At 43.3% G+C, this 27,181-nt stretch overlaps 1 protein-coding gene across 5 annotated transcripts in view; it reads left to right on the top strand.

Moving 5' to 3' along the window:
• The window catches only part of tek (TEK tyrosine kinase, endothelial), a 152,192-nt gene that overhangs the window by 37,028 nt on the left and 87,983 nt on the right, over positions 1-27,181 (top strand). For all 5 annotated transcript variants that reach the window (XM_052020713.1, XM_052020717.1, XM_052020716.1 and 2 more), the window contains 4 exons: positions 6,432-6,563; positions 12,912-13,049; positions 15,929-16,039; positions 22,810-22,964. In XM_052020713.1, the coding sequence (XP_051876673.1) occupies positions 6,432-6,563; positions 12,912-13,049; positions 15,929-16,039; positions 22,810-22,964 (536 nt within the window). The remainder of the gene's footprint in view (positions 1-6,431; positions 6,564-12,911; positions 13,050-15,928; positions 16,040-22,809; positions 22,965-27,181) is intronic.

The following is a 27,181-nucleotide window of genomic DNA, read 5'->3' as shown; positions in this document are numbered from 1 at the left end:
TTTTGGAGAACATTTATTTTACCAGGGAGGAGGTATTTGCAGCCTCACAGTGCAGTATGGAGGATAAGTCCCTAGGGCCTGACCAAGTGCATCCTTAGACTTTGTGGGAGGCTAGAGAAGAAATTGCAGAGGCCTTTGCAGAGATATTTGCTTCACCGTGAGCCACAGGTTAAGTTAACGAAGAATGGAAGATGGCTAAAGTCGTCCTGTTGTTTAAAAAGTGTAGCAAGGACAAGCCAGGGAACTACAGGCCGGTCAGCCTGACATCAGTGGTGGGAAAGTTACTGGAAGGAATTCTGAGGGACAGGATCTATCAGCATTTGGAGTCAGCATGGCTTTGTCATGGAAAGTCATGCTTGACGAATCTTTTAGAGTTTTTTGAAGAGGTAACCAAAAGTGCAGACGAGGGTAAGGCAGTGGATGTTGTCTATTTGGACTTAAAATAGACAACTTTTAAATGACACTTGGACAGGTACATGGATTGGAAAGGTCTTAGAAGGTTATGGGCCAAACGCTGGCAAATGGGACTAGCTTGGATGGGGCATCTTGGTCGACATCAACCAGTTGGGCCAAAGGGCCTGTTTCTGTGCTGTATAACTTTGTGACTCTATGACTCTGATATAATGGAGGGTATCCTCAATAAGAAGGTACAATTTTGTCTCCACTAGACCTGCATCTAGTAGATTGGTGAAGACAGGGGCAACCAGATTTATTCCTCATGTTGGTTCACTCACTACCTGCCATAGACCCAGTATGGTAGCTATACTTTCAGCATCCAGCTACTCCTGCTAATGGGCACTGAAGCCATGAGTCTGTGAGTAGGACTCTGCCAGTCTGTTGTTTATCTACTCTGTGGAACAGTTTTCCCAATTGAAATGCCAGTCCACAAGTGTTTGTGAGGAAGACTTTGCAAGATTGAGTGAGCTGGTTTTCCAAATTTGGTGCTAATGTCAATGCCAACTGGTCTGTTCATTTGTATTCCTTCTTTCTTTAAACATAGTAGTACTCCTGAAATAGCTAAGTGGTTTGCTGAGCCACTTGAGAGGGCTGGAATGACAGGTAGGCCAGACCAAGTAAAGCCACCAATTTTCCTTCCTGAAGGACATTAATAAACTTGATTTTTATGTTCATTTTGTAGTTTTTCATGATCATCATTACAAAGACTAGTTGGTGTTCTTTTCCCCCAAATTTCAGATTATTAACTGAATTTAAATTCCACAGCTGCTGTGATGGAATTTGAACACAGGTCTCTGGATTGTTTGTTCTGGTCTCTGGGTTACAAGCCTAGCAACAGTTTGATTAAAATAACACCCAACAAATGTCAACTGGAACTTAGAAATAGTCACTGACAGCATTTAAGATGTGTTTAGATGAGCAATTAAATCACTTAGGTGTAGAGGCTATGGACCAAGTGCTGGAAGATGGGATTAATACTGATGGGTGCCTGCTGGTCGACATGGATGTGGTGGGCCAAATGGCCTGTTTCCATGCTGTATGACTCTCTGACTATAATCAGTAAGGTAAGCTATCCATAAAAAATAGAGATAACTATGCTGGCAAAATTTCAGTGTTTAGTTAGGCCACTCAAATTTTTGATGTTGAATTGATGGTAAACCATTCCTGCAAAGGCTTCCTGCTGCTCCTATATCACACCTTTATCTTCCTGCATTTCTACATTGTGGTAAATGCCAAACAGGGCTATTTTACTTGCTTCTTCCTGTATTTTCAATGCAATTTTTCAAAACCATCAAAAATATATGTGCAGATAATACTTTCTTTTCATAGCATGAATTGGAATGCTTGTTCTGAAATGTCCCTGTCTCAGTTACCTCTTTTACCCTACATTCATTTTCAACTAATTCATGCTCCTTCAGTTTGATTTTATGTGCATTCCTAATTGTCCGTATTGCAAAATTGGCCATAAACTTTTCTGCCCACCCTTCCTTCAAATGTTCCTTATCGCTGAGTGAGCTCCTTCCCTGATGTTGACTTGTGTGGCTGCGTCAGATTTTTTTTTATTGCACAGAAACAGCCTCACCACATTTGAAAAGCAGCTGGATGGCATCTGAAGAGCTGTGGCCTACAAGAGCTGGGAAGTGGAACTGGAAAGTCTGTTCTTGGTCAGCATGAATGGAGTGGGCTGACCCATGGCCTCCTGTGCTGTAAATTTCTGTAATTCCATTCTATAACACCCTTGCAAAGCTTCTGAGAACTGTTGAATGATATTAAATGCTCTGTGACAATTGTTGTGCTATTGAGGGCAGCATTTGTCAGCCACAGGACATCTCATCTGGCCTACAGAGTAGGAAGATTTGCAGTGGGAAGGGAAAGATCCAGTTGTCATGATCCATGTGGGTACCAACAATATAGGTGGAACAAGGAAAAAGAGATTCTGCTGAAGGAATATAAGCAGCTAAGCACTAAATTAAAAAAAAACAGAACCAAAAAAGTAATAATTTCTGGATTACTAATTGGCACAGAGTCAACAAGGATTAAAGAGGTGAATATGTGGTTCAAAGATTGGTGTGGGAGAAGTTTGAGTTCATAGGAGATTAGCACCAGTACTCGGGAAGGAGGGAGCTGTTCCGATGAGACAGGCTCCACCTGAATCATGCTGGGAACAGAATCCTGGCGAATCGCATAACTAAAGTTGTAGATAGGGTTTCAAACTAAACGGTAGGGGTGTGGGTTCAATGGCATGGCAAATTGAGGAAATGATTAAAGGGAAGGAGCGCGCAGGAGAGGTTATTAGTGTCCAGAATAAAAAAAGAACAGAGTTTAGGAAGTGTTTGGAATCTAACTCCAGGCAACACAGGGATGACTTTGAGAGGGGAGACAGTAAATCCAGGACTGGGGGTGTTGTATTTAAATGCACACTGTATATGTAACAAGGTGAATGAGTATAGATAGCAGATCAAAATTGATGGGTACAATGTCATGGGTATTGCAGAGACATGGCTGAAAGAGAATCTGAGCTGGTAGTTAAACATCCAAGAATCCACGTCCTATAGAAAAGACAAGCAACCAGACAGGGGGGAAGGGGTGACCCTGTTGGTAAAATAGGATCAGAAGATGTAGGATCTTTGTGGGTAGAGTTGATGAACCGCAAAGGTAAAAAGACCCTGATGGGAATTATGTACAGGCCCCCGAATAGTAGTTAGGATGTGGGGTACAAAATATACCAGGAGATAGAAAAGGCATGTGAGAAAGCCAATGTTAAAATGATCAGAGAAGACTTCAATATGGGGGTAGACTGGGAAAATTGGATTGGTAATGGACTGCAAGGAGTTTGTGAAATGCCTCTGAGATGGCTTTTCAGAGCAGCTTTTGGTTGAGCCCACCAGGGAACAGGAAATTCTAGGTTTGGTGTTGCGTAATGAGGTAGACTTGATCAGGGAGCTTAAGGTGAAAGAACTCTTAGGAGGCAGTGACCTAATTTGATAGAATTCACCCTGCAGTTTGAGAGAGAGAAGCTGAAATCTGATGTAACGGTATTATAGTTAAGGTAACTACAGAGGCCTGAGGGAGGGGCTGGCCAGAGTTGATTGGATGGGGACCCTAGTAGCGAAGATGGTGGAGCAGCAATGGCAGGAGTTACTGGGAATAATTCGGGAGCCACAGCAGAATTTCATCCTAAGGAAGAAGCAGCACACAAAAGGGAAGATAAGGCAACCATGGCTGACAAGGGAAATCAGGAACAGCATAAAAGCAAAAGAGAAGGCATGCAATATGTGAAGATTAGCAGGAAGCCAAAGGATTGGGAAGCCTTTAAAAGCCAACAAAGGCCAACTAAAAAATCCATAAGAAAGGAGAAGATGAAATACAAGGGTAAACTACCCAATAATATAAAAAGATTCCAAAGTTTTTTCTGATACATAAAGGGTAAGAGAGAGGCAAAAGTGGACGTTGGATGACTTGAAAATTATGCTGGAGAAGTAGTAGTGGGGAGTGGGAAAATAGCGGAGGAGATAAATAGGTACTTTTCTTCAGTCTTCACAGTGGAAGACACCAGTAACATGCCAGAAATTCAAGAGGGTCAGTGGGCAGAGGTGAGTGTAACCAGGTGAAGGTGTTGGGGAAGCTGAAAGGTCTAAATGTGGATAAGTCACCTGGACCAAGTGGACTACACTCCAGGGTTCTGAAAGAGGTAGCTGAAGAGGTAGTGGAGGCATTAGCAATGATCTTTCAAGAATCACTGAAGTCAGGGAGGGTCCCAGAGCACTGGAAAATCACAAATGTGACACTACAGTTTAAGAAGAGAGGGAGGCAAAAGACAGGAAATTATAGCCCGGTTAGTCTGAACTCGGTGGTTGGTAAGATTTCAGAGTCCATTGTTAAGGATGAAATTTCGGAGTACTTGGAAGTAAATGACAAAATAGGGTGAAATCAGCATGGTTTTGTTAAGGGGAGATCTTCCCTGACAAATCTGTTAGAATTCTTTGAGAAGGTAATAAGCAGGTTAGACAAAGAGTCAGTGGATGTTATTTTCATGGATTTTCAGAAGGCCTTTGACAAGATGCTGCACAAGAGGCTGCTAATTAAGATAAGAGTTCATGGTGTTAGAGGCAAGTTACTTGCATGCATAGAAGATTGGCTGATTGGCAGAAGTCAGAGAGTGGGGATAAAGATCTCCTTTTCAGGATGGCTGCTGGAGACCAATGAAGTTCCGCAGGGTTCAGTGTTGGGACTGCAACTTTTCACTTTATACATTAATGATCTGCAGATGATATCAAGGTAGGTGGAGGAGGCAGTGGGTCTGCAAATGGACTTGGACAGGTTGGGAGAATGGGCAAAGTATTGGCAGGTGGAATACAGTGTAGGGAAATGTGGGATTATTCACTTTTGATGCAAAAATAAAGGTGTAGACTATTTTCTAAATGGGGAGAGAATTCAGAATCAGAAGTGCAAAGGGACTTGAGAGTCCAGGTGCAGGATTCCCTAAAGGTTGACTTGTGGGTTGAGTCAGTAGTTCAGAAGGCAAATGCAATGTCAACGTTCATTTCAAGAGGACTAGAATATAAAAGCAAGGATGTACTGCTGAGACTTTATAAAGTGTTGGTCAGACTGCATTTGGAATATTGTGAGCAATTTTGGGCCTCGTATCCAAGGAAGGATGTTCTGGCCCTGGAGAGGTCCAAAGGAGGTTCACAAGTATGATCCCAGGAATGAAAGGCTTAACATTTGAGGAGTATTTGATGTCTCTGGGCCCATACTCATAGGAGTTCAGAAGGATGAGGGGAGATCTCATTGAAGCTTACTGGATACTGAAAGGCCTGGATATCGTGACTGTGGAGAGGATGTTTCCATTAGTAGGAGAGTCTAGGATGTGAGGGTATGCCCTCAGAATTAAGGGTCATCCCTTTAAAACTGAGATGAGGAATTTCTTCAGCTAGAGGGTGGTGAATCTATGGAATTCATTGCTACTGAGGGCTATGGAAGCTGTCATTGGGTGTACTTAAGGCAGACATTGATAAGTTCTTGAATGGTAAGGGGGTTGAGGGTTATGGGGAGAAGGTGGGACTATGAGGTTGCAAAAACTCACAGCTGGGTGGCACGGTAGCGTAGCAGTTAGCGCGACGCTGTTACAGCGCCAGCAATTGGGGTTCGATTCCCGTCACTGTCTGTAAGGAGTTTGTACGTTCTCCCGTGTCTGCATGGGTTTCCTCCGGGTGCTCCAGTTTCCTCCCACATTCTAAAGACATACGGGTAGGTTAATTTGGGTTTAAAAAGGGCAGCGCGGACTCGTTGGGCCGGAAGAGCCTGTTACCATGCTGTAAATAAAATTTTAAAAGACTGCCATGATGAAATGGTGGAGCAGTCTCTATGAGCTGAATGGCCTAATTCTGTTACTGTATCTTAAGATCTTCTGATTTCACATTGCAGGCCGCACTTGGAGTACTGTGTACAGTTTTGGACACTATTATAGGAAAGACGTGGTTTGACTAGAAAGAGCGCAGAAAAGATTTACAAGGATGTTGCCAGGACTAGAGGGCCTGAGATAGGGAGAGGTTGCACAGGCTAGGTCTTTATTCCTTGGAATGTAAGAGAATGAGGTGTGACCTTATAGAAGTGTTTAAAATTATGAGAGGCATAGATAAGGTAACAGTCTTTTCCCTGGGGTAGGGGAATCCAAAACTAAGTGGCATAGGTTGAGGGTGAAAGCAAAGGTTGAGGTTGAGGGTAAAAGGGACCTGAGGGGAAACTTTTTCACACAGAGGGTGGTGAGTATATGGAACGAGCTGCCAGAGGAAGTGGATAGGTACATGGAGGAGCGGGACTTAGAGGGATATGGGCGGAACACAGGAAATTGGGACTAGCTGGGTGGGCACTGTGGTTGGCATGGACTGGTTTGGCTGAAGGGCCTGTATCCGTGCTGTTTTGCTCTATGACTCTATGAATCCTCCACTAATGATGCAGTATTCGTATTACAGAGTGTGAAACTGGGAAGTGGGGAGCTGACTGCACAAAGCACTGTCCATTGTGTTTGAATGGAGGAGTTTGCCACGATGAGATGGGGCATTGCATCTGCCCGCCGGGTTTCATGGGCAAACAATGTGAAACAGGTAAGCAATGTTCCAGTAGGATAATTGTCTTCAAATGCTTCCTACTTGTAAAGCTGTTGTCACTAGGCAAAGATCTAACCAAAAGTTTTTGATTAGTTCAGCAACTACAAACAAACAAATGTCTTTGAAGCATGAGCTCAGCAGGCACCCCCCTGCCAATTCAAGACTCAATTACCTTCTGAAATTGCTTGAGGTATCCAACATGTTTTAGAACATGTTCAGTGACTTTTATTCAGGTTATGCTTAGCTTTTTTCCAACTAGCAAGAAAGGTTTTCGCTGGAATATAATCACATGATATTTAATTAACAGTGGAAGGAGAACGTGATCTTCAGTGACTGGTGTGCTGCTGCTGTTCATGCTGAAAGTGTCAGTTCATTGATTTGGTCATCCGTGTTGTTGCCTCCCCACGTGCTTAAACCTGGCAAAGTTCTATAGTGCAAGAAGTAATCAGGAAGCAAACTATAATGATGGCATTTCATTGGCTGCAAATGTTTTGGCTTTCTCAGAGTTCCCAAAGAGGGCTGTAGCAATTGAAAACACTTGTTTCATTTTAACAACTCATACTTTTAAATACAGGGAATAGCACATTGATATAAACCAGTAACCTGATCCCAGATACCAATTTACAATGAAAGGTCATCAACCTGAATTGTCTCTTTCCACAGATGCTGCCTGCCCTGGTGAATGATTCCATCATTTTATGTTTTTATTTTTGATTACCAATTTGTAATTATTATTTATAGTTCATATACTTGAATTCATTCTAAGATTTTATTGGTAATTCCAGATTCAGGACTATTTATTTAATTCTGGATTCGTTGTTCTAGCTAGATTCCAAAGGATTTTTTTCTCTCAGCTTAAAAAAGAATCTAGCTTTTCCCAGTTCTAATGAAAGTTTATCAGCCTGAAACATTATCTCTGTTTTCTGCTCCAGAGCTGCTGCTTGGCATATTGAGTATTTGCAACATCTTTTACTTTATAGAAGTCCAGGGACCCAAGTTCAAAGCCCACTGTGGCAGCAGTAGAATTTGAATTTGGTTAATAATCTGAAAATTAAAAGAAAAACAATTCATAACCAATGATGATCACAAAATTACTGAATCTTCAGTCCTCCCTCGTGTTGTGTGGCACTACAATTGTGTTTCATGGAATAGACTCAAAACAAATCTGACAGCTCAAAACTGGGCATCCAAGAGGCACTGTGACTATAAACAGCTGCAGAAATGTTCATCACAATTGTAATGTCATGGCCAGGCATATCCCTCTCTCCACCAATGTTTCTGAGCCAGGGGATCAATACTGGTTCAAATGAGGAGAGTAGAAATGCAGGCTGGGAGCAGCACCAAGTGCACATAAAAATGAAGTTTGAGCCCTCAGAAGCTGCAGTACAGGATGATATCTCTACAACAGGAGTTGTAAGAAATCTCTCAACCAATGGATCAAATCAAACCTCTGCAGTCCTGTTACATGCAGTCATGAGTGGTGATGAACAATTAACTGGGAGGGAGAGGCTCCAAGAACATCCCCATCCTCAGCAATGACTGGACCCACCATGTGAGTGTTAAAAATAAAGCTGAAGCAGTCATGTTCAGCATGAACTACCAAATAGATAGTCCATCTTGGCTTCCTCCTGAGATTTCTACCAGTCTTCAGCCAATTCCGTTCACTTCACATGATAACAAAACAAAAGGCTGAGAGCACTGGAGAAAGGAAAGGCTATGGCACTAGACAACATCCCATTTATACTTCTGAAGACCTACACTCCAGAGCTATGCCTTTAGCCAAGCTGCTCCAGTGCAGTTTTAACACTGGAACCTATCCAACAATATAGAAACTGTCCAGGTATGTTCTGTTCACAAAAAAGCAGGACAAATCTAATCTTACTAATTACTGCCCTATCAGTTAACTCTCTATCAGCAGTAGATTGATGGAAGACATCATGAATAGTGCTATCAAACAGCACTTACTTAGTAATAACCCACTCAGTGATGCCCACTATAAGTTTCGCCAAGACAAATCAGCTCCAGACCTCATCACAACCTTTGTTGAAACATAGAATCAAAGAGATGAGTTCTAGAGGTGAGGGGAGAGTGACATTGAGACAGAATTTGACTGACTGACATCAAGGAACCCAAATTAAACTGATGTCAATGGACATCAAAGGGAAAACGCTCCAATGATTGGAGTCCTAGCTTGCACAAAGGAAGATGGTTGTATTTCCTCAAGGTGGTGCCCTGGACCCAACCATCTTTAGCTACCTCATCAATGATTTACCTTCCATAATAAGGTTGGATAGGCTGAGTTTATTCTCACTGGAACATAGGAAGCTGAGGGTTGAACTTGGATAGGAAAGGCATAGAGGGAGATGGGCCTAATGTGGACAAATGAGATTAGCGTAGACAGGTATCATAGTTGGCATGGATTGGGTAGGTCAAAAGGGTCCATTTCTGTGCTGTACGATCCTATAGCAAGTGGGGATATTTGCTGATGATTGCATAATGTTAATTCCATTTGAAAATTTTGTGAAAAAATATCCCATAGTTGCATGTGGCAACAGCTAAACAGCATTTAACCATGAGCTGATTAGTGGCAAGTAATATTTGCATCACAGAGGTGCCAGCCAGTAACCATATCAAATAACAGAGAGTCTGACCATTTATTCTTGATATTCAATGACATTACCATCCCTGAGTTCCCCACCCTCAATATCCTGGGGTCACCATTGACCAGAAAATCAGCTGAACATTAATTCTGTGGCTTCAAACAGTGTCAGGGTGAGTTACACCTCTCCCAAGTCCTTTCCACTATCTACAAGGCATGTCAGGAACATAATGGGATAATCTCCACTTGCTTGGATCAGTGAAGCACAACTATTCTCAAGAACCTCAATGCCATCCTGGACACAGAAGATTGCTTGATTGGTGCCTAATCCACCATTCTCCTCACCAGCGATGCACAGCAGCTGCAGTGTGTACCATCTAAAAATAGCACTGTAGTTACTGGCCCTGTCTGCACCTCCCAAGTGCACAATGTCTTCTACTACGATAGAGGTTTCAGGTGCATGGGAATATCACCACCTGCAAACTCCCCTTCAATTCACACACCATTCTGACTTGGAAATATACTGCTGGTCCTTCATTATCAATGGCTCTAACTCCTAGAACTCCCCGCTCAGTAATACTATGGGAGGATCTTCACTAAATGTTTTGCAGTGATTCAAGAAGGAGGCTCACTTCCTCATACTCAAGGACAATCACAGATGAGCAATAAAGGTTGACCTTACCAATGACTCATGGATCCTGGAAAAATGAAATAAAAAGCAATCCAGTTCACTTCAGTCCATCAAAGGAAAAATTCGCCATCCTTACCCACAAGTGACTCCAGACCCTTAAATCTGTCCTGGGTACTGTTGTAGAACAGAGAAACCTTGGAGTACAGGTGCATAGTTCCCTTAAAGTGGAGTCACAGGTAGAGAGGGCAGTGAAAAAGGTTTTTGGCATGCTGGCTTCTCCAGTCAGGGCATTGAACATAGAAGTTGGGAGGTTATGTTTCGATTATACAAGATGTTGGTGAGGCTACACTTGGAGTATTGTGTTCAGTTTTCATCACCCTGTTACAAGGAAGGATGTGATTAAACTGGAAAAAGTGCAAAAAAGATTTACAAGGATGTTGCCAGGACTCAAGGGACTGAGTTATCGGGAGAGAGTTAGACAGGCTGGGCCTTTACTCCTTGGAGCATTAGGAGACTGAGGAGTGATCCCATAGAAGTATATAAAATCATGAGAGACATAGATAGGGTGAGCAGTCTTTTTTTTCCAGGTTTGGGGAATTGAAAACTAGGGGACATAGTTTTAAGGTTAGAGGTGAAAGGTTTAATAAGAACCTAAGGGGCAACTGTTTTATACAGTGGGTGGTAGATATATTGAACTAACTGCCTGGGGAAATGGTTGAGGTGGGTACATTAGATACATTTAAGGCATATGTGGACAGACTTTAGAGGGATATGGGCCAAGTGCTGGGAAGTAGGATTAACTTGAATATATAGCTTGGTCGGCATGGACGTGTATGGGCCGAAGGGCCTTTTTCCATGCTGTACAATTCTATGAGTCTATGACATTCTAAAATAAGTCAAGAAAGCCACTTAGTTGATAAGCAATGAAGGTTGGCTTTGCCAATGATGCCCTGAAAAAGAAATAAATAACAAGAAGTAGATAGCTATCGTGTACCATCACACCAGCTGATAACAGTTGGGGACCCTGTATGTCAAAGGATATTATAACTCTTGTCAAGAAAAAGAAGGAGGCTTGGGTCAGATAAAGGCAGCTCAGATCAAGTGAATCACTGGAGGTATATAGATGGCAGAGTATAAATCAAGAAGGAAATTAGGAGGGCAAAGAAAGGGCATGAGGTAGCTTTGGCAGACAAAATTAAGGGGAAGGAGAAGTATTTTAAGTACATTAAGGAAGAAAGAGTGACCAGGGAGAGTATAGGGTCCCTCAAAGACTAAGACGGAAATCTATGTGTGGAGCTGTTAGAGATGGGGAGAGTTCTCAATGATTATTTCTCCTGTTTTTACCATGGAGAAAAATGTGAAGACTTAGGAACTTGGCAAAGTTAATGGAGATGTTTTGGAAGCTGTTTATATTATAGTAGAAGAGGTGTTGCATGTGTTAAGATGTATGAAGGTAGACAAATCTCCCTGTCTGGACAAGGTATATCCAAGGACACTCAGGAAAGCTAGAGAAGAAATTGCAGCAGCCCTGGCTGAGATATTTGCAACATTGCTATCTTATGGCGAGGTGCCAAAAGACTGTAATAAATAAAGAAAGGCTGTAAGTATAGACCTGGTAATTATAGACTATTAGCCTAACATCTGTGGTAGGTCAGTTGCTGGAAAGCATTCTGAGGGATAAGATATACTTGCATTTGGAAATGCAGGGGTTGATTATGGGTAGCCAGAAAGGCTTTGTATGTGGCAGATCTTGTCCTATGAATTTGATTGAGTTTTTTGATGAAGTGATGAGGAAGGTTGGTGAGGGGAGAGCGGTAGATGTAGTATATATGGATATCAGTATGGTTTTTGATGAGGTTCTGCATGGTAGGCTGCTCTAAAAGGTTAGATCGCATGGCATCCAAGGAGAACTCGCAAATTGGATATGATATTGGTTGGATGGTAGGAAACAGAGGGTGATGGTGGAAGAATCTTTCTCAGACTGGAGGTCTGTGACAAGTGGTGTGTCCTAGGAGTCAGTGCTGGGCCCATTGTTTTTGTAATCTATATTAAGGATTTGGATGAGAATATACAAGGAATAGTTAGTAAGTTTGAAGATTACACTAAAATAGGTGGTGGCACAGACAGTGAAGAGGCATATTAAGAATTACAGTGGGATCTTGATCGACTGGGTTGGTGGGCTGAGGAATGTAAGTGAATTCAGATAAGTGCAAAATGTTACTTTTGGAAGGACAAATCAAGGTAGGACTTTTACGTTGAATGGAACTGTTGTGGCATAGAGGACCTTGGAGTACAGCTGCATAGTTTCCTTAAAGTGGTGTCACAGATAGATAGGGCAGGGAAGAAGGCTTTTAGCATGCTGGTCTTTATCAGTTAGGGCACTGAATATAGAAGTTGGGAGGTTATATTGTGATTGTACAAAATGTTAGTGAGGCCACACTTGGAGTATTGTGGTCAGTTTTAGTCCCCTGTTGTAGGAAGGATGTGCTTAAACTGGAAAGAGTGCAAAAATAATTTACTGAGGGGTGATCTCATGGAGGTATATAAAATCACGAGGGGCATAGATAGGGTGAGTAGTCTATTTTCCAAGGTTGGGGAATCGAAAACTAGAGGACATAGTTTTAAGGTTAGAGGTGAATTATTTAATAAGAACCTGAGGGGCAACTTTTTTACACAAGAAGTGGTAAATATATGGAACCAGCTACCAGAGGAAGTGGTTGAGGCAGGTCTCTTAGATACATTTAAAAAGTATATGGACAGGTACACGGATGATAAGATTTTAGAGGGATATGGGTCAAGTGCTGGGAAATGGGTTTAACTTAAATATACATCTTGGTTGCCATCTTGGTATGACCCAACGGGCCTTTCTCCATGCTGTACAACTCTATGACTCTATGAGAATAAGGTGAAACTTGTTAGAGCCAAGAACACTTTTATGTGGGGTGTGTGGTTGCTATATCTGTGAAATAATTGATGCTGAGATATATCGAGGCAAGGAGAGAACAGACCAGAAACATTAAGGTTGGAATTTTCCAACAAAGAGCCAGCATGGATGGCTTTCCCTCAATGAATGCCGTGCTGTGATTTTAATTAACGAAAACCCTTTAACTTCCAGCATGTGGGGGGAATACATATGGCCAGAACTGCACAGGAGCATGTAAAGGAGGAAACTGCAGATTCTCCATGTTCTGCCTGCCAGATCCATATGGCTGCTCCTGTGCAACTGGATGGAAAGGACTTCAATGTGATAAAGGTAGTATAAAGGCCAAAAACAACTCTGCTAAACCAACATAACAAATGCACTAGCCCCGACAATCCTCTTCTAATTTCTATTCCTTATTAAACTTTAACCTTTCTCTCCTTTGAGCTCCTACGCTATTTAACCCCTCTTTTTACCCTCTCAACCCATTCAACTGTTCAGCTCCCTCTAGCCCTCAATCAGTACACAATGAATCTTTGAATTTTACATCTGCTAATATTTAGATTATATTCTAGAAAATTCTGCAAATTAATCATGCTTAGTATTAAATGTTCTTTCTGTTATTAAGATGGTATAAGACTTATTCAGTGAAGTCCCATGCTTCTGAGTGGGGCCACTTAAGTGCAATGTGGATCTTGTGGGAAAGTAGTAAATTGGAGGAGGGCAAATTGTGAGAGTATTGGGCAGGAGCTAGGAAGAGTTAATTGGAAAATGTTTGTTTTTGGCCAAGTCCACATCTGATATGTGGAGGTTGTTTAAAGACCAACTGCACAGAATACAGGACAGGTATGTTTCAGTAAGAAGGAAGGACAAGCATGGCAAGGTAAGGGAACCTTGGATGATGAGAGAGGTTGTGAGTTTATTCAAGAAGAAAAAATAAGTTTATAAAAGGTTTAGGAAGGTAAAATCAAACAGGGCTTTTCAGGAATATAAAGAAGCCAGAAACGAACTCAAGAAAGGAATTAGGAGAGCCAGGAGGGGCAATGAAAAGTCTTTGACAAGTAGGATTAAAGAGAATCCCAAGGCATTTCACACATACATCAAGAGCAAGAGGATAACTAGGGAGACCACTAAAGATAAAGGAGGGAACATATGCTTGGAGGCAAAGAATGTGGGTGAGGTCCTAAATGAGTACTTTGTGTCAGTATTCACCAAGGAGAAGGACGTAGAGTACAGTAAGATCTGTGTGGAGCATACTAATATGCTAGGGCATTTTGAGATGAAGAAAGAGGTGGTGTTGGGTCTCTGAAAGAACATTAAGGAAGATAGTCCTAGGGCCTAATGGGACACACCCAAGGTTATTGAGAGAGGCAAGGGATGAGGTTGCTGGGGCCTTGACAAAGATCTCTGGCCACAGGCGAGTTCCTGGGGGATTGGTGAGTAGCTATTGTTGTTCCCTTGTTTGAGAAGGGAAATAGGGATAATCCTGGGAAGTATAGACCAGTAACTCTCACATCAGTGGTAGGGAAGCTGTTGGCAGGATTCTAAGGGATAGGATGTATGAGCATTTGGAAAAGCATGACCTATTTAGGTGCAGTCAGCATGGCTTTGTGTGGGCCAGTTCATGTGTTGCTCACTTGACTGAGATTTTTGAGGAGGTATTGAAGGTGATCAATAAAGGTAGAGCTGTGGATGTTATCTCCATGGATTTTAGCAAGGCATTTGACAAGGTCCATCATGTTAAGCTTATCCAAAAGATTAAGATGCATGAGATCCATGGTGACTTGGCCATTTGGATTCAGAATTGGCTTGCCCTTAGAAGGCAGAGGGTAGTGGTCGAGGGGGTTTATTCTGGCTGGAGGTCCGTGACTAGTGGTGTTCAGCAGGGATCTGTACTGGGACCTCTGCTGTTTGACATATATAAATGACATATATATAAATGATTTGGATGAAATGTGGATGGCTGGATTAGTAAATTTGCAGATGACACAAAGATTGGTGGCATTGTAGAAATTGTCAAAGGTTACAGTGAGATATAGATTAGTTGAAGATATAAGCAGAAAAATGGCAGATAGAGTTTAATCCAAGGCAAGTGTGAGGTGTTGCACTTTGAGAGATCAAATATAAAGGGAAAGCAAACAGTTAATGACAGGACCTTTCACAGCATTGATGCACAGAGGAATCTTGGGGTCCAAGTCCATAGATCCCTGAAAGTAGCCGCACAAGTCGATAGGGTGGTAAAGAAGGTGTATGCCATGTTTGCCTTTATTGGTTGAGGCACTGAGTTCAAGAGTCAGGAAGTAATGATGCAGCTTTTTAAAACTCTGGAGTATTGCATTCGATTCTGGTCACCCATTATATGAAGGATGTGGAGGATTTTGAAAGGATGCAGAAGAGGCTTATGAGGATGCTGCCTGGATTAGAGGACATGTGCTATAAGGAAAGGTTGGACAAACCAGGGTTGTTTTCTCTGGAGTGGCAGAGGCTGAGGGGAGACTTGATAGAATTTTATAAAATTCTGAGAGGCATAGAGTAGACAGCCGGTATCTTTTTCCCAGGGTTGAAATGCACTTAAGGTGAGAGCAGGAAAGTTCAAAGGAGATATTCAGAGCAAGGTGGGTGCCTGGAATGCATTGCCGGAGGTGGTGGTGGAGACAGATATGGTAGAGGCATTTAGACTCTTAGATAGGCACATGGATATGCAGAGAACAGAGGGATATAGATCATATGCAGGCAGAAGGATTTGTTTAATTCGGCATCATTAGCTTAATTAGTTCAGCACAACATCGTGGGCCAAAGGGCTGATTCCTGTGCTGTACTGTTCTGTGTTCAATGTCCTATGTGATTCCTTATGGGTGGCACAATGGTGCAGCAATTAGTGCTGCTGTCTCACAATTGCAGTGACCCGGATTTAACCTGGCCCCTGCTACTGTTGGTTTGTATATTTTCCCCATGTAGGTTTCCCCTGGGTGCCTTAGTTTTCTCTCACATCCCAGATATTTATTGGTAAGTTAATCATCCACTGTAAATTACCCCTTGTTGGATGGGTGGTAAAACAATTGGGGGAAAGTTAGACTTATGTGAGGGATTAAGTTTTAGAAGAGTATGGGGAAATGGGACTGCTCTGAGAGGCAGAATAGATCTGAGTTCTTTCTATGTCATGAGAAAATATGAAAATGAATGCTGTTCTTGTGTGTGATTTTTGTTTGCAGCTTGTGACACTGGGTATTATGGGGCCAACTGTCAGCTAAAGTGTGACTGCATCATTGGACAAGTGTGTGATCCTTTCCGCGGGTGCCTGTGTCTGCACTGTGAGAATGAAGGTACAGCTCAATAATGTCTCAAGTCATAGAGTCATAGCATTATACAACATGGAAACAGGCCTTTTGGCCCTACTCGACCATGCTCTCCAAGTTGCCTACCTGAAGAAGTTCCATTTCCCTGTGTTTAACCGATGTCCCTCTTGACCTTTCCTATCCATGTACCTGTCTAAATGCCTTTTACACATAATTGTACCCACCTCTACCACTTCCTCTAGCAGCTTATTCCACACACCCATCATCCTCTGGCTGAAAAAGTTTCCACTCAGAGCCTCTTTAAATCTCTCCCTCTCACCTTAAACCTATGCCCTCTAGTTTTAGACTCCCCTATCTTGGGAAAAAGACTTTGACCATCCACCTTACCTGTGCCCCTCATTCACTTTATATACCTCTATAAGTTCACCCCTCAGTCTCCTGCACTCCAGGGAATAAAGCCCCAGTTTATCCAGTCTCTTCTTATAATTCAAGCCCTCCAATCCTGGCAACATCCTTTTCTGCACCCTTTCCAGATTATAAACATCCTTTGTTTAGCTGGACAACCAGAGCTGCACACAATACTCCAAGTGTGTTTTCACCAATGTCTGGTACAGTTGTAACATGACGTCCCACCTCTCTTGTACTCTATACCCTGATCAATGAAAGCAAGTGTGCCAAACATTTCTTCACCACCTTATCCCCTCCAGTAACATTCCCACCACTGATGTTAGGCTCACCTGGCTCTAGTTCCCTGGTCTGAGCTGGTCATTGACTTCAGGAAAGGGGGCGGTGTACATGCACCTGTCTACATCAATGGTGCTGAGGTCGAGAGGGTTGAGAGCTTCAAGTTCCTGGGTGTGAACATCACCAACAGCCTGTCCTGGTCAAATCACGTAGATGCCACAGCCAAGAAAGCTCACCAGTGCCTCTACTTCCTCAGGAGGCTAAAGAAATTTGGTTTGTCCCCTTTGACTCTCACCAACTTTTACTGATGCACCATAGAAAGCATCCTATCTGGGTGTATCATGGCTTGGTACAGCAACTGCTCTGCCTAGGACCGCAAGAAGCTGCAGAGAGCTGTGGACACAGCCCAGCGCATCATGGACACCAGCCTCCCCTCCTTGGACTCTGTTCTGCCTTTACCTCTCGTTGTCTTGGTGTAGCAGTCAGCATAATCAAAGACCCCACCCATCCAGGACATTCTCGCTTCTCTCCTCTTCCATCCAGTAGAAGATACAGGAGCCTGAGGGCACGTACCACCAGACTTAAGGACAGCTTCTACCCCACTGTGATAAGACTATTGAATGGTTCCCTTATACAATGAGATGGACTATGACCTCACGATCTACCTTGTTGTGACCTTGCATCTTATTGCACTGCACTTTCTCTGCAGCTCTAACACTTCACTTTGTACCGTTACTGTTTTTACCTGTACTGCATCAATGCACTTTGTACTAACTTAATGTAACTGCAGTATGTAATGAATTGACCTGTACGATTGGTTTGTAAGACAAGCTTTTCACTGTACCTCGGTACAAGTGACAATAATAAACCAATACCAATACCAGTAAAGGCACAACATTTGCCACCCTTCAGTACCTCACCCAAGGCTAATGACAACACAAATATCTCTCCGCTTTCTTCCCTAGCTTCCCACGATGTCCTAGGATACAATTGGTTGGACCCCAGGGATTTATCCACCTTTGTGTGCTTTCACACAGCCAGCACATTTTTTGTAATATGGATTTGTTTTGAGACATCACTATTCCTTTCCCTGAGTTCCCTCTTTTCCATGATCTACTCCTCTGGTAAATACAAGTGAGAAATATTTATTTTAAACCTCACCCATCTCCTATGATGACCAGATTGATCCTATGATCACCCATCTCCTATGATGACCAGATTGATCCTTCTGAGTCCAGATGGAGCGTCTTGACCCAAAACATCGGCTACACATTTCCCTCCACAGATGCTGCTTGACCCGTTGAGTTCCTCTGGCATTTTGTGTATTGCTCCAGATTCCAGCACCTGCAGTCTCTTGCACCTTCACCAGGATTGGAGGACTTTAGTTATGGGGAGATATTGGATTGGCTGGGTTTATTTTCTGTGGAGCAAAAGAGGCAGAGGAGTGACTTAACAGAGGTATATAAGAGGCATAGAGTCTTAAAGTCATAGAGCAATGCAGCACCGATACAGGCCCTTCAGCCCAATAAGTCCATGCTGACCACAGTGCCAATACATCTAGTCCCAGTTTCCTGCATTCCATCCATATCCCTGTTAGCCCTGCCCCTCCATGTACCTATCCAAGTGCTTCTTAAATGATACTACAGTACCTGCCACAACCATTTCTTCTGGCAGCTTGTTCCATATACTCACCACCCTCTGCATGAAACTATTTCCCTTGAGGTCCCTTTTAAATCTTCCCTTTCTCGCCCTGAACCTGTGCCCCCTAGTTTTGGACTCCCCTACCCTGGGGGAAAGACTGTTACCATCCACCTTATCGATGCCTCTCATAATTTTAAACACTTTTAAAAATAATTTTAAGATCAACCCTCATTCTCCTACATTCCAAGGAATAAAGACCTAGCCTGGCCAACCTCTCCCTATAACTCAGGCCCTCTAGTCCTGGCAGCACCCTCGGAAATATTTTCTTCACTCTTTCCAGTTTAACCATGTCTTTCCTATAACAGGGTGACCAAAACTGTCCACAGTACTCCAAGTGCAGCCTCACCAATGACTTATACAACTGCAACATAATGTCCCAACTCCTATACTCAGTGCCCTGACTGATGAAGGCCAGCGTGCTAAATGCCTTTTTCACCACCTGGTCTACCTGTGATGCCGCTTTCAACGAACTATGCACTTGTACTCCTAGGTCCCTCTGTTCCATTATACTCCCTGGTGCCCTACATAGTATAAGTCCTACTCTGGTCTGACTTTCCAAAATGCATCACCTCACACTTATCTGTATTGAAATCCATTGGGCCACTTCCCTAACTGATCATGATAACCTTCTACAATAACCTTCTTCATTATCAACAATACCTCCAAATTTTGTGTCATCTGCAAACTTAATGGTATTGGTATTGGTTTATTATTGTCACTTCTACCGAGGTACAGTGAAAAACTTGTCTTGCATACTGATCATATAGGTACTGTAGTACTGTATTGAAGTAGTACAGCTAAAAACAATAACGATACAGAGTGAAGTGTCACAGATACAGAGGAAGTGCAAATCAAGCCTTGTGTATTATATCCAAATCATTTACATAAATAATGAATAACAAGGGCCCCAATGCTGACCCCTGTGGCACACCACCATCCCAAGAAACAACCTTCCACCACCACCCTCTGCTTCCCACCTCTGAGCCAATTTTAAATCCACCTAATTAGCTCTCCCTGGATTCCATGGGAACTAACCTTCCAGAGCACTACCCATGCAGAAAGCCATGCTGCCTCTTCCTAATTGGACTCTGTCTATCCAAATGCTGGTAGATCCTGTCCCGCAGAATTCCCTCCAGTAACTTCTCCACCGCTGACGTAAGACTGACCAGCCTATAGTTCCACGGCTTGTTCTTGCTACACTTCTTAAACAACAGAATGACATTAGCCACCTTCCAATCTTTGGGATAAGGGAGATAATCCAAACCTTTTCTCCAAGATGGGGATATCAAAAATAAGAGGACATTGATTAAGGTGAGAGGAAGGTATTTTAAAAAGGATTTGAGGGGAATGTTTTTTTTACATGGAGAGTGATTGATATCTGCAGAGTGGCTAGTGGAGTCAGATTGTCATAGATTTAGAATCATAGGGCTATGCAGCACAGAAACAGGCCCTTTCGCCCAACTGGTCCATGCTGGCCAAGGTGACCCATCCAAGCTAGTCCCATTTGCCAGCATTTGGCCCATAACCTTCTAAACCTTTCCTATCCATTTACCAGTCCAACTGTCTTTTAAAAGTTGTTATTGTACCTGCCTCAACCACTTCCTCATACTATTGCACATAGATAGAACATAGAACAATTACAGCACAATTCAGGCCCTTCGGCCCACAAAGCTGTGCCGAACATGTCCCTACCCTAGAAATTACTAGGTTTACCCAGAGCCCTCCATATACCTATCTAACAGTCTCTTGAAAGACCCTATCGTATTAGACTCCACCACCGTTTCCGGCAGCCCATTCCACGCACTCATCACTCTCTGAGTAAAAAACTTACCTGTGACATCTCCTCTATATCTACTCCCCAGCATCTTAAACCTATGTCCTCTTGTGGCCACCAATTCAGACCTGGGGAAAAGCCTCTAACTATCTACCCTATCAATACCTCTCATCATCTTATACACCTCAATCAGGTCCCCCCTCATCCTCCATCTCTCCAAGGAGAAAAGGCCGAGTTCCCGCAATCTGTTTTCACAAGGCATGCTCCGCATTCCGGGCAGCATCCTTGTAAATCTCCTCTGCACCCTCTCTATGGCTTCCACATCTTTCCTGCAGTGAGGCAACCAGAACTGAGCACAATACTCCAAGTGGGGTCTGACCAGGGACCTATATAGCTGCAACAATACCTCACGGCTCCCAAATTCAATTCCCCGATTGATGAAGGACAATACACCATATGCCTTCTTAACCACAGAGTCAACCTGCGCAGCCGCTTTGAGTGTCCTATGGACTCGGACCCCAAGATCTCTCTGATCCTCCACACTGTCAAGAGTCCTACCATTAATACTATATTCCGCCAACATACTTGACCTACCAAAATGAACCACTTCACACTTATCTGGGTTGAACTGCATCTGCCATTTCTCAGCCCAACTCTGCATCCTATCTATGTCCCTCTGTAACCTCTGACAGCCCTCCAAACTATCCACAACACCCCCAACCTTCGTGTCATCCGCAAACTTACTAACCCACCCCTCCACTTCCTCATCCAGGTCGTTTATAAAAATCACAAAGAGTAAGGATCCCAGTACAGATCCCTGAGGTACACCACTGGTCACCGACCTCCACTCAGAATACGACCCTTCAACAACCACTCTTCGCCTTCTGTGGGCCAGCCAGTTCTGGATCCACACTGCGATGTCCCCTTGGATCCCATGTCTCCTCACCTTCTCCATAAGCCTCGCATGGGGTACCTTATCAAACACCTTGCTGAAATCCATATACACTACATCTACTGCTCTCCCTTCATCAATGTGCTTAGTCACATCCTCAAAAAATTCAATCAGGCTCGTAAGGCAGGACCTGCCCTTGACAAAGCCATGCTGACTATTCCTAATCATATTATACATCTCCAAATGTTCATAAATCCTGCCTCTCAGGATCTTCTCCATCAGCTTATCAACCACTGAGGTAAGACTCACCAGTCTATAATTTCCTGGGCTATCCCTACTCCCCTTCTTGAATAAGGGAAGAACATCTGCAACCCTCCAACCTTCTGGAACCTCTCCCGTCTCCATGGACGACACAAAGATCATCATCAGAGGTTCCGCAATCTCCTCCCTTGCCTCCCACAGCAACCTGGGGTACATCTCATCCGGTCCCGGCGACTTATCTAACTTGATGCTTTCCAAAAGTTTCAGCACCACCTCTCTTCTAATGCTCAAGCTTTACAGGCCACTGCAAGTCCCCACTACAATCCCCCAGATCTTTTTCCCTGGTGAATACTGACGTAAAGTATTCATTAAGTACCTCCGCTATTTCTTCTGGATCCATACACACTTTCTCACTGCTGCACTTGATAAGCCCTATCCTATCGCATTTCATCCTCTTACTCTTCACATACTTGTAGAACGCCTTGGGGTTTTCCTTAATCCTGCCGCTCCAAGGCCTTCTCATGTCCCCTTCTGGCTTACCACCCTTTGTGTAAAAAATAGTTACCCCTCAAGTTCCTATTAAATCTCCCCTCTCTCACCTTAAACCTATGCCCTCCAGTTCTTGATTTCCCAACCCTGGGGAAAAAGACTGAGTGCATTCACCCTATCTATGCCCCTCATGGTTTTATACACCTCTATAAGATCTCGGTGTCCTATGGTCCAAGAAATAAAGTCCTAGCCTACCCTATAACTCAGTCCCTTAAGTCTTGGCAACTTGTAAAAGTCATCTGCACTCTTTCCTATAGCATGGTGACCAAAACTGAACACAATACTCCAAGTGCGGCCTCCCCAGCCTCCTATACAACCGCACTATGACCTCGCAACTTTTCTACTCAATGCCCCGACTGATGAAGGCCAGCATGCCAAAAGCCTTCTTCACCACCCTGTCTACTTGTGCCTCCACTTTCAGGTAACCATATACTTGTACTTTGTCTGTTTAACAACACTCCACAGGGCACAACTGTTCACTGTGAAAGTCCTACTTTGATATGACTTTCCAAAATTCAACACCTTGCACTTATCTGAATTTATTGTCCATCCCTATTTGTCCCTGAGAAGGATGGTGGTGACCCTCCTTCTTGAATCACTGCAGTCCTTCTGGTGAAGGTATTCCCAGAGTGCTGTTGTTTTAGGATTCAGACCCAGTGACAATGAAGGTCTGGCAATCAAGCAAAGACTGGCACCTGCAGTTCTAGCACATGCCAGAGGAGCTGGTGAATCCAATTGATAGTGGGCTATGGTGGTAATTGGATAGGTATTACATTGGCAAGGGGATAATATGCACAGGAATAAGGCCACTAGCTCATCTTGGAGGAAAATCTAATCACCTGCTCCATGAACCCTGCTTTCTAACCCCAGTATTTGTTGTAGCTTATTCATTAACAATACCTCTACAGGTTGTAAATGCAGCATTCTTTCTCCCAGGCTTTGGCATTGTGCCTCCTCAGTTGGTGAATTCCAGTGCTAACATTGAGGTTAACACAGGAGTGACTATGCAGATAAATTGTACTGCAACCGGACATCCACTACCAGTGCATGGGAACATACAGCTTATTACACCCCATGGAAGAGAAGTTAATGTAAGTACTTTAAAAGACAGCTGCTTCTCCCAACTTGCAAAATTCAGCACTCCTTCTTACACTGATGTTTTGTCGGGTAGTCAGAGATACTGTGTGCCACCAGGGGAGGGAGTGGGGTGGAGGATTGTGTACATATTCCTGGATAGTGTTGAGCTTCTGGAGGGTTGTCAGAGTTCAACTCATCCAGGCAAGTGCAAGATATTCCATCATGTTCCTGACTTGTATGGTGGAAAGACTTTGCGCTGTCAGGAGGTGAACTCCCCACTGCCAGATACCCAGCCTGTGACCTACTCTTGTTGCTATGAAATTCATAGAGTCATAAAGTTGTAGAGCACAGCAACAGGCCCTTCAGCCCAGTGCATCCATGCTAACCCTCATGCCTATATTTACCCAACTTGCCTACGTTGCATATCCCTGCATCCCTCAAGGACCTGTCCCAATGCTTCTTAAATGTTGTTACTGTTCCTGCCTCCAACACCTCCTCTGGCAGCTCATTTCAAGATACCAGCAACTCTTTGTGTGAAAAATTTACCCCTCTAAACCTCCACCCTCTTACTTTAAACTGATGCCTTCTAGTTTTGAACACCCCTACCATGGGAAACCAACATAGGCTTCTAACCTATTTATGCCTCTTATAATTTTATATACATCATCTCTCAGCCTCCTTTGCTGAAGGGAAAGAAGTCCTAGCCTATCCAATCTCTCCTGTTAAATCAAGCCCTCCAATCCCGGCAACATCCTTATGATCTTTCTTCACCCTCTCCAACATAATCACATCCTCCCTATAGTGTGGTGACCAGAACTGTAAACAATATTCCAAGTGTGACCTAACCAATGTACAACCATAACATGACATCCCAACTCTTCTACTCACTGCCTTGACTGATGAAGGCAAGCGTGCCATATAGCTTCTTCACCATCCTGTCTACCTATGTTCCAGTTTACAGGGAACTATGTAATTGGATCTCTCTGTTCAACCATATTCTGCCATTCATTGTGTATGTGCTGCCCTGGTTTAACATCACAAAATGCCTCACTTTGCACTTGTCCAAGTTAAATTCCATCTGCCTTTCCCCTGCCCACTTCCACTATCCTGGTGTAACCTTAAACAACCTTCTTCACTGTCCACAATACCACCAGTCTTAGTCCATATTTACTCCATAAATAGAGATTACTTGGTTGGTATCACATTGTTGTTTTTGATTGCCCCAGTGTCCTGCAATATTTACACCTGAAGTGGAGATTATCAGATCATGATCACATTGCATTTTTTGTGTTCCCCAAGATCCTGGCCTATATTTACACTTGAAGTAGAAATACTTGGTCATTATCACTTCATTGTTTGTGGGCACTACCTCTGTATAAATCGTTTGCCACATTTCCCCATTGGGTCTAATCTGTTTTGCAACGCTTTGAGAGCAGTCAGTACAGAGAAAACAATGACTTCATTTTTAACCTAATGTTGTAATGTCAGAAAGATGGCATATTGATCAGATTATCCCTGTTTTTCACCCAAATAGTACTGCTTGAACATCACATTAAAAGGTGGCACCCCAACAGCATTCCTACAGCATTGCTCTGGACTTTTATCCTAGATTTTTGTTCATGACTCTTTGTGATTGGACTTGATTGGACTAGAATCTTCTGGCTCAGGTGCAAGTGCTTCCCCATAACTGACTTTGTTAGATTTAGTATCAGAAATGAAACTGCCAATCACAATGAAACTCCAAGATGCAGACAGATACTTCAATGACAACTTGTTGACTCCATGCCTGCTTTGTGTGCCTGAAGTAGGTGATTAAACACTATATATGCAGTGCTACACAAGTCCATACATTCTGCGCAACAAATAAAGACCAATTTTGTGTGAGCTTCTCAGACTCTTGACACAAGTATCCAGTGCACAGTAAATAATCCCTGCCACCACCACCAGCACCACCATTCTCCTGGCTAATGTACAGTATCTGGAAAATAAAATTGAAGACCTCACAACAAGACGGCAGTGCCAGAGGGACATCAGGGACTGTTGCCTACTCTGCTTCACAGAGACATGGCTCACTCGCAGCACTCCAGACACAGTGTTCCAGCCCGAGGACTTCACCATCCACCACATGGACTGGGCAGCAACATCAGGGAGAGGCAGAGGCGACGGTGTTTGCTTCATGATTAACTCATCGTGGTGCACAGATGTGTCACAGTCCTGCTCCCCTGACCTGGAACATCTAGTTGTCAAGTGTCATCTGTTTTATCTGCTGAGGGAGTTCTCCACCGTCATCCTGGTAGCAGTGTACATTCCACCCTGGCAAATGTCAGGATGGCATTGGAGGATCTACAGTCATGAGACAGCGCATCCTGATGCCTTCCCGATCATTATGGGGGACATCAACCATGCCAACTTGAAGCTGACAAACTACAACCAACATTTCACCTGTAGTAGAATTAACCTACTGCTTTGAGCAAGGACCTGGACCCGTTGCAATTTGCCTACCACCACAACAGGTCTATAGCGGACACAATCTCACTGTCTCTCCACTCAGCTTTGGAGCACCTAGACAACAACAAAGCATATGTCAGACTGCTGTTCATCGATCACAGCTCTGTAACTGGATCCTCGACTTACTCATCAGGAGACCACAGTCAGTACGATTGGTAGCAATATCTCCTCCTCGCTGACAATCAACACAGACATACGTCAAGGATGCATGCTTAGCCCACTGCTCTACTCTCTCTACACTCATGACTGTGTGGCTAGGCACAGCTGAAACACCATCTATAAATTCGCCGATGACTCCACTGTTGTTGGCAGAATCTCAGATGGCGAGGAGGAGGCGTACAGGAGTGAGATAGATCAGCTGGTTGAATGGTGTCACAACAAAAGCCTTGCACTCAACATCAGTAAGACCAAGGAATTGATTGTGGACTTCAGGAAGGGTAAATTGGGAGTTCATTGGGGGGTCAGTGGTGGAAAAGGTGAGCAGCTTCAAGTTCCTAAGCATCAACATCTCAGAGGATTTATCTTGGGCCCAGCACATTGATGCAATCATGAAGATGGCATGTGAGCAGTTCTACTTCATTAGGAGTTTGAGGAGATTTGGTATGTCAGCAAGGACTCTTGCCAATTTCTACAGGTATACGGTGGAGAGCATTCTGACTGGTTGGATCACAGTATGGAGGCTCCAATGTGTAGGATAGAAAGAAGCTGAAGAGGGTTATAGACTCAGCCAGCTCCATCATGGGCACAACCCTCCCCACTATCAAGGATATCTTCAAGAGGCAGAGCCTCAAGAAGGCAGCATTGATTATTAAAGGCCCTCACCACCCGGGACATGCCCTCTTCATGTAATTCAATCTGTCATTGTGTTTTTTTAAGGTTGTTTTTCTTATTAGCTATTAAAGTCGGTCTTTTCCCAAGAAACATGTTAAATTTATTGAAGCAACTTCCAAATACTCACCTTCACAAACTTATCCAAAGTTGCAAGGGTACAAGTCACAATCATATGCAATAATTGTCTCTCATGGTAACTCTCCCAAAATTTGCCAAAGAATTAAGAATAAAATTACATTAAGCATTGTGAAACTATATAAAGAATGTACGTTAAATATTTTTCTCAGTATTAAGTAATAACTTTTTTTACTTGTGGGATTGAATAGTTGGAATCCATTCAATAAAAACATTAAATGATAACATGCAAGAGACCATTCCATCCAGCAGACCAGTGCCAGTTCTCCAAGTAATTCCAATTTTGCCACATAACCCTGGAAATTTCTCCTTTGAAATGTAGCTAAATGGGACTAGTATAGATGTGCATGGTGAACTGAAGGGTCTGTTTCTGTGCTGTACAATTCTATAACTCTACGGTACTAATATTAATAATAGAAGCCTTCCACCCCAACGCCCCCCCGCCCCACCCCCCGTGCCTGCTGTACTATTCAATAAGATCATGGCTGATGTTTTACCTCAGCCCTCTTTTCAGCACAAACTCTACATTACTTGATTCCCTTAATATTCAGAAAACTATTAACCTCTGTTAAAGCTGACTGAGCTTCTCGAGAATCTTTGGTAGAGAATGTTGAAGATTCATCACGTACTGAGTGAAGAAGTTTCTCCTTATGAATCTGAGTTGAGACTGTGAACCCTGGTTCTCGATACCCACCCAGGGAAAACATCAACTCTACATCTATCCCATCAAGCCCAACAAGAATTTTGGATGCTTCAG

The sequence above is a fragment of the Pristis pectinata genome, chromosome 7, assembly GCF_009764475.1.
Source record: "Pristis pectinata isolate sPriPec2 chromosome 7, sPriPec2.1.pri, whole genome shotgun sequence".
Taxonomy (NCBI): domain Eukaryota; kingdom Metazoa; phylum Chordata; class Chondrichthyes; order Rhinopristiformes; family Pristidae; genus Pristis; species Pristis pectinata.
This window is presented reverse-complemented; position numbering and strand designations above follow the sequence as displayed.